Raw genomic sequence first — 8,292 nt, forward strand, 5'->3', positions numbered from 1 at the left:
ACGCACACACACACACACACACACACACACAGTAGGAAATATAGGCACATGGTATCATATTACATCAGGGGTGTCAAAGTAATTTTTGTCGTGGGCCACATTTTAGTTACCATTTCCCTCGGAGGGCCGTTCTTACTGAAACCAAAGAAGGAAAGTCAATAATAACGGATTATTCAACTATTGTTTAAGTTACTGTAATGAGGGGTTTGTTTATAAGAAAATGTTTACAATATGTCTCTTATTTATTACATATTAGAATTGTAAATTTTGGGAGAGATTTTAGCAAACATCATGGAAGTTGACATGTTTGATTTGCTTTCGCGGGCCACATTAAAATGATATGGCGGCCCAGATCTGGCCCCCGGACCTTGAGTTTGACAACGGTGTATTACAGTTTCAAATACAAATTAAAATTTGACAAAGAATACTTATAAGAAAAGTAAAGTAGATCATAGAACAGTGTTACTCTAACCTTTTCAGAAAAAGGGTCATTGAACTTTATAAAAGCCAAAAAGTTACACCTCTCTATTATTCAATAGTGGTCTATCTGAACATTAATGACTTGGCCCCGTCAGTTGAACAGTTTGGACATTTGACCTATATTCCCCAAAAGGTCAAAAAGTAGAACAAGAGTCCTGAACCCTATCAGTGAGGTTTTTTTTTTTTGTTTTGTTTTGTTTTTTAAAGATAGTCCTCATCAAATGATTGCATGTACACTACCATAAAGTTTAAAATTGAATCCATTAACTTCCGGTTTCTTGCCAACCCACATAGTAAGGCTGGTGTAGAACTATGGCAGTGACATAGTTCAACGTTAAAGTGTTTTATTGAGTCACTCAAGAGTGTTTGTAATGAACCAAAAATAGTTTTCCAGGATGCGGTGTAATGGTGGTTAAGGAGTAAATTGGTCATCTTGAATCCCCTCATTCCAGTCAAAGTAACCAGTTAGTCCTCATTCTATCATTTGTGTGAATTTCCCCACTCTGGGACCATAATCGTACAGGTATATCATATTATGTTCTTTGTTTGCCAAGATCCAGGGAGATAGGGATAAACTTAAAATGACTTTCGTTTTTTTGATAATATGACATGGCTTGATCAACAAACAGTCGAGAGAATTTAGCTATCACGCAATGTGGATAGGTCAATGCCAGAGCTTGCAGTGTGCACGGCATCTGGCGTGAGCTTACAACTGAATCGAGCCCACACCTGCAAGGCAACACGTAACTCCTTTTTGGCTTATTCCCTCCATGCCTAATCTGGGTTTGGAGTTACAGAGGAAGAAAACACACACTGAAGTTTCCTGATCACTTCCCACACTGAACTCAAGCCCCCTGCTTATCCTCACTACACCAACACAAATTGAGATATGTTTCTTTGACCCACTCTCCTGAACCAGAACCCGATCATGCCACACATTACTGTGTAATGGAATAATAACACTCCTTGGGCAAGTGACAGTTTAGAAAACGAACAATGGGCACACACAATTAGGCCATTTTCATGCCGTGATGGAACAAGTATTTGGGAAAGGGAATCCTACGCCAGGTCCTTTGGAGGACAAACACCAGCAGGTGGAGGAACCAAGGCAGCTCAAATGACAACTGCTTCACATGACTTAATGTAATTTTCCGCGGCTTCTGTGAACAGTCTTGTTTTGTCGCCAAACTAATAACCCACAGTGACCGGGAAAAAGTCAAAGTGTTGTCTCTGTTGATGGGAAAATGTGGCCGGTATTATTTGGGAATGACTGTCTGTGACCTGACTCACAACTCTGTGCCGACAGTCACGTCAACATTGTTTCTACTTTGTTTGGTTGAGATTGCGACCCAAGAAAAGTACGGTAATTGTGTTATTTTGATAGCCTCGATTGCTGACAAATGATTTCCTCTCATTAAATTTGGATGGATTGCCATTTCCTCACATCTGATTTTCAGTAAGAAGGATTGATCAGCTTTCCTGGTGAAACATTTGTCTTAACGTGGACATTGTGGACAATGTTCATAAAAACCTTAAAACAAAAACAAAAACAGCATGTAGTTTCTTCGAATATCGTAGTCGTAAGCGCTCATAAAAAGACTAATTCCCAAAAGTTGGAACATTGTGTGAAACGCAAATACAAACAAATTCAATGATTTGAAAATCCTTTTCAACTTGTATTACATTGAATACACCACAAACACAATATATTTAATGTTCAAACTGATAAAATCTACTGTTTTGTTGCACATACAGCATTCTCCCATTTTTAATTTAATGTCTGCAGCACGTTCCAAAAAAGCTTGGACAGGAGCATGCTTACGACTATAGTACAGCAGCTTTCCTTTTAACAACACTCAATAAGTCTTTAGGAACTGAAGGGCAGTAACTGTTGAAGGTTTCAATGTGGAATTCTTTCTCATTCTTGCTTGATGTTCAACTTGATTTGCTCAACATGCCAGGGTTTCCACACATTTTCAATGGGAGACAAGCCAGGACTGCTGGCAGGCCAGTCTCATACTCGCATAGGTTTACTACAAGGCCACACTGTTGTAATATCTGCAGAATGTGGCTTGGCATTGTCTTGCTGAAATTGATCAGGGACATCCCTGAAAAAGACGTTGCTTGGTTGGCAGTATACTGGATGCTCCTCCAAAACCTTTCAGCGTTCAGGGTGCCTTCACATCACACGTGCAAGTTACCCATGCCATGGGCACTAACACACACCCATACTCTCAACACATTTGTATAATTGTTGATCACTATTCCACACCAGTGGACACTTTAAAGTGTTCAAGGACTCTGTATCATTTGCACATTCATTGTATCATCATTTCTGTAATATATACTCGTCAATTTAAATTGAGTGCCAAATCTCTGAGTCATCTGCACAAGTGTCATTGTAACATATTTACTGCCCCACTGGGCACTTCATTTTTGCTGTCTGCATCATTTGCACAGCTGTCATTGTTCACTACTGCAGCACTAACGATACCCTTACATTACGTAAAGATTCTCTGTACCTATGTGTTACATCCTAAATGTTAATTTTGTTGTAGTTGTTTGTTACTGGAATACTATGTGGTTTACGCCACAAATCCTTTGTGTTTTTACATACTTGGCCAATAAAGATGATTTTGAAGTTACATTTTAACCCTGATGATTGCACAGTTTAAAAATACTTTTCAAGAAAGGAACAAAATCTCATGCGCTCTTCTTCCTAAAAATAACATGTCAGCATGGTTTAGGCTTGCTATTATAGAGAGCCATGAGTGGGCAATACAGAGAGGACATACAGGAGGTGCCTGGTTCCCCATTTGCCAAAAAACAAACATCAGTCCTAACACCTCAAAGCAATAATCGAGCACAGTGGCAAAAGATTTTGGTTGGTTTTACAGCCACGGGACCATGGCACCTTGCTGACTAACCTCAACAGTTTTCCTGAAACTGCATCATGAATAGCACAATCATCACAAGCACTTGAACAAATCCACAATGTTTGAGTGAAATGAATCAAAGAACAGACCTCAACCCAGTTCAAATGCCATTGCGGTGCCTTTAAAAAGAGTGATGTGCATTGTGAAGCAACATGCGGAAGAGGAGTGGAACAATACTCCTCAAAAGAGATATATGACATCATCAGGAAGGGAAAATACCAATCTAATTATTATCAATATTAAATGAAAATCAAAATAACAAACATGGGTGGATCAGAAATATAATTTAATGACCAGAAAATACTTTACACTTATCACAATCATGTGAGCCACTGTGAATGTTACCATTAAAGTGCCACTAGTTTACTGTCTATCGTAGTGGTCCAGATCTTATGAAGTAACATGTATTATGTGACAGTAAAACAGAAAAACAATACATGATCACAAGTGGAAGACAAGCAGCTCTCCGTCTTAAAACACGGCAAAAAAAACAAACAAACAAAAAAACTTACACTACGATGGAATTGTAAACTAGCTTTCAAGTATCAGGTTGCAGTCCTTGAGGTCTTTCATTTTACAATAATTTATACACGCTCCTTTAATAAATAAACATAGACGTACAACAATATAGAAAATGCCATTAAAAAGTCTGCTTCCAGAAAATGTCTTCTATTATAAATAGTATAAATAATGTTGAAAAATAAATAAATAAATAGTTCTATGTCATACAAAAACCCTTTAGAGCTCACTAGTCCTTTTTTTCAAAATGACTGTCGGGTTCATGTCACCACTGCGTGAGGGGGATGTGCTGGAGTTGATGACGGTGGAGCCTGTATCATCGATGTCAGGCACGTGAAATGATGCCACTGGACAAGGCCCCTGCACATTATTGCACACAAGCTTCTGCAGAGATGCTGTATTGACAATGTCAAATCCTACACTGCCTCCAAACGTGCTGGGCTTCCAGTATTCTGGAGAGCAGATGGGGTTTCCCATCAAGCCTTTGAGTGAGAAAGGGGCTCCCATCTCCACCATGGTCTCCCCAAAGATGGCATTGGGTCTGGGTTTTTCCACAAGTAGGCCTGGGTAGAGCTCTACGGCATCAATATCTCCATACATCTCTTCAAGCACTGCTGCCATTTCTTTTTCACCTGAAGCCGGAGGAAGGAGCAAATATGTGCTTTTAATTTTCATCAGTCTGGTTTACGTAAGATTATCTGCCGTATTTTTAAACTGGATATATTTACAGAAAGGGGGGTGGCGCTAAATCTAGGTAGCATAGCATGGCATGTGGTGAGCCTGTCTGCTTCAAAGTTTTCTCTGGTTACCTTCCTGCCACATTCCTAAAACATGCCTGTTAGGTTAAATGGGGAAACGAAACTGGCCAATGGTGTGAATCTGAGAGTGAATGGCTATTTGTCGACGTGTGCCTTGCCATTGTCCACATATGCTTGATTTACTCCTATACTTTTTTAGAGTTTTCCTTCTGTTCTAAACTTTTCACTCTAAAGCAAGAACACGTGACTTTTTCTTTACATTTTGTTCACTGGGATGAAAATCTCTTTACACACTCTCAAATGAACAGATGAACATCTAGGCTAGAAACTGGTGAAAATACTGTACATTTCTAAGCTTTCCAAGATGAGGCAAGCCTGTAGTATTTTCTTCGAACTATGCAGCAATAACATTTCTTAAACTTCCTGTTGCTTTAGCAGTTAGACTCATGGCTACTACAAACTGTACCAAAAGTACTCGTGCGAAGGATAACCTCACCTGTCAAATCTTCAAAAGACTTGTACGGAGCCATAGAGAACCTTTTCCTGTAGGCGTTCAAAGGCTGGTAACGCATTTGTCTGCTGGCCTCTATGGACTTAATAGCCACATACATAATCGGTCCTGGGACATTCCGACCACCAGCAACCTAAAAAAACAGTAAAAGAAAAGCAGTTATGCATTAAATATCATCACTGTCAATCTTGATGTAATTGTTGCGAAAAAAAAAGTGCATAATCGTACCCGCCCAGCTATCTGCTTGCTGAAGGACTCCACCAGGCTGGCAATGCCGTGCTCAGTCACTACAGAGGTGTTGAAGACAAACTCTTTGTAGTTGTAGTTTTTCTCCTCGATGTGGAAGGAGTCGGGCATCAGTGGGTGCCAGTGGTATAAGGTGTTGAACTCAGATGCAATGCGGTTCTGGTACTGGAAACGCTGGCTGAAGAGCAGCTCAGGATCAAATTTTAGCTTGAAGTTATAGCCACTCAGGTGCTGGACGTAGTCCTCAATCACAATCTTGATGGTTTCCCCTGTTGGGCAAATAATCGACTCAGTATTTCTTGAAGTAAACTAGCAAATTGAGGCAACAATGGAACTCTGAAAAGTGAACATTTCCCCTTTGTGAAGTAATTCTGGTTTCATCACGGGAAGGTTAAAAGCTCCAGTGTGTGATTAATGCAATCGAATGTATAGCTTCCACTTTTCAAAACTTCCTAGAGGTAAGTAAAACCAACAATTGAATGCGTTGTCTCTCTCATCCCCCTGAATGGTGTACCATTAAAACGACATTACAACAGTTTATCCCGTCAACTCACCAATCAGAATGAGTCGCGAAGTCTGAAAGAGTCTTTCGTCATCCCAATAAGGATGGACTTGCTTCAAGACATTGCACACTCGATTGTGTTCCCGGAGCCAAATGGTGGCATACATCATGAGACCAGGGACCAGGCCAAAAGCCTCATGGCCCACAGCAAAGCGATGAGAGTGAGGGACGTGAGGGGGGTAGTGCATATCAACGCCTACATCTTTTACTGTCGGAGGGTACATCTCCCCATCCAGCATCTGCAATTACATGTAGGTAAATGTGAGACATTTGTGTGATCTGAAAGAAATGATAGGGTGACGCGCTCTCTCTCCACATGTACCTGATATCTAAGTTTGCCGTCTTTGAAGAGCCTCAGTTTGTGTTGCTTCTCCAGGCTGTCTCCATAAACGTGACTGAGGTCCACCTGAAAATAAAGTTGATATTAAAATACAATCACGATATGAATATATAGTGAAATGTAAATAAACTCAGCCCTGAGACAACTGAAAACACTTCTTACCCCATGCCCTTTTGCCACTGTGAAGGCAGGACCTCTTTTCATGTCCGATTTAAAGAACTGGTGTGTAAAGTGCTGTGCAAAAAATGCAAACATAAGGCTGGTGCCCTGTGGGTCAGGGATGAATTTCCTCCTCATCAGTAGCTTCTCTGCAAGCAGCTTCACATCAGGAAGCTCCTTTTTACCTGCATGAACAATTGGGACCAAGTCAGTTAACAGAAGATTATAATCATCACTTGATGGTGTTGAAGTGTTTTTAGCAGTGTGCATCAACATTTAGGTAAATGGATGTATTGAATTAAATGAGACCATGCAGACAAGACGACTTGAAAATGAGCAAGGACAGCCACACTTGAGGCTGACCTACAACTTAAGCTTGTCGAAAGAACCTCACTTGGCCTTTTTTTTTTTTTTTTTTTTAGTATCCACCCCCATCAAAAGCCTGCCAAGACAGACGAATTCCCATTTTACAAGATTACTTCCTCTGATGCAATGAGACTCAGCCACCCCTTACTGACTATTCAGGAATCTAAGAAAACAGGTTTGGAGGCAGAGAAAGAACACTCACCTACGACTCCCATCGGTGTTGGGCAATCCTGTTGCACTGGAGGGAGGGCTCTCGTGTAGTAGGAAAGGTTGGAATATGCTTCCCAGCTTTTGTAATGATAATCTGCATTGTAGGTTGGGGGGCTGTCAATCATGTGGGAGCGAGCTAGAAAAGAAAATGGCTATTAGTGTTATTCTATTATGTCTTCTGACCTTGTGCTCTTCTCAATAGACTTACATGTTAGCACATATTTCATGATGGCATTTCTGAGAAACGAGATGTTGTTGATGATGTTCCAGAAGCCCTTGAAGTGGGTGAGAAGATAGTGGACTGTGTTGGGTGTGGGCTTCAAGAGCACTTTTATCCGGGTGAGAAATTCAGCTGGAGAAATTCAATTGAAACGTTACTCACTCGGAAAATAAAATACTGTTCTTTGATAACTCCAAGTAGATTATGTACTCACGTGTTGTGCAGTTTGGGCCGTAATAGCCAGTACGCGTGCAGTCACATTCATAAGCGTCAGATCCGAGGGCTGTGCAAACACCTCTGTTCTGGCATGGCTCTGAGCAGCAAAGGTTACCTGATAAACAACACGAGGAAAAGTCATTCATAAAATCCACAGCAACACACTAAATGCTTTCAACCGTTTAGACATGTGTGACTTACCTCCCTCACAAACAAGACAACCAAGAAACAAGAGGAGAAGCGTTAAAGTGGACTTGTTCATACTCCAAAGACTATGCGTGAACTTTTTTTTTTTGCTTCCCTGCTGCACTGCTCCCCACCTCCACGCTGCTCTTCCTATCTGAGAGTTGAACGTTTGAACGTCCCATCCTGCCCACGGGAGCACCTTTATATCTTGCGGGTGACGTCATTTGAGGTCTCACGCAGCTCTCACACACAAACACAGACGTCGAAGTCATACTTTTCCCTTACACGCTCTATTGATCTGGTTTTCACGTTGAGTCATCTAACGGATGTTGAGGACCCCCTCACCCCTAATGAATTGTTGACAAGAATAACTAGGATACTCGTTTTTCTTGTTTTTTCTAAATAACGTAAGCTATTTTCTTGACATTTTTTTTGTATTACTACCATTAAATGGAGGGTCTCGTGATTTAATTTTGTTAAAGTTTGTGGACAACTTTGATCGAACTTTCGCAGGAGAAAACATCTTTATTGGATATGTTTGACACTTCCATGTCGTGGAAAAGTAAAAAAAAAAAAAAACACA

The 8,292-nt window shown here is 40.6% G+C and overlaps 1 protein-coding gene across 1 annotated transcript; it reads right to left on the minus strand.

The window, feature by feature from the left end:
* Nucleotides 1-3,687: 3,687 nt before the first annotated feature.
* Nucleotides 3,688-7,895, minus strand: ptgs2b (prostaglandin-endoperoxide synthase 2b). Its single transcript, XM_019875399.1, has 10 exons — nt 7,725-7,895; nt 7,522-7,638; nt 7,296-7,439; nt 7,080-7,223; nt 6,515-6,696; nt 6,335-6,418; nt 6,005-6,251; nt 5,433-5,719; nt 5,190-5,337; nt 3,688-4,567 (listed from the first exon to the last, which is right to left on the minus strand). The coding sequence occupies exons 1-10, from the start codon at nt 7,783-7,785 to the stop codon at nt 4,155-4,157; spliced, it is 1,827 nt and encodes a 608-aa protein (XP_019730958.1). The 5' UTR covers nt 7,786-7,895; the 3' UTR covers nt 3,688-4,154.
* Nucleotides 7,896-8,292: the final 397 nt, after the last annotated feature.

Source organism: Hippocampus comes, unplaced genomic scaffold, assembly GCF_001891065.2.
Source record: "Hippocampus comes isolate QL1 unplaced genomic scaffold, H_comes_QL1_v1.1 scaffold132, whole genome shotgun sequence".
Lineage (NCBI taxonomy): Eukaryota > Metazoa > Chordata > Actinopteri > Syngnathiformes > Syngnathidae > Hippocampus > Hippocampus comes.

Coding starts and splice junctions, on each gene's coding strand:
- ptgs2b (XM_019875399.1), bottom strand. CDS start 7,785: ATGAACAAGTCCACTTTAACGCTTCTCCTCTTGTTTCTTGGTTGTCTT. Junction 7,639..7,724: donor TTGTCTTGTTTGTGAGGGAG/GTAAGTCACACA, acceptor GTTGTTTATCAG/GTAACCTTTGCTGCTCAGAG. Junction 7,440..7,521: donor CGGCCCAAACTGCACAACAC/GTGAGTACATAA, acceptor GAATTTCTCCAG/CTGAATTTCTCACCCGGATA.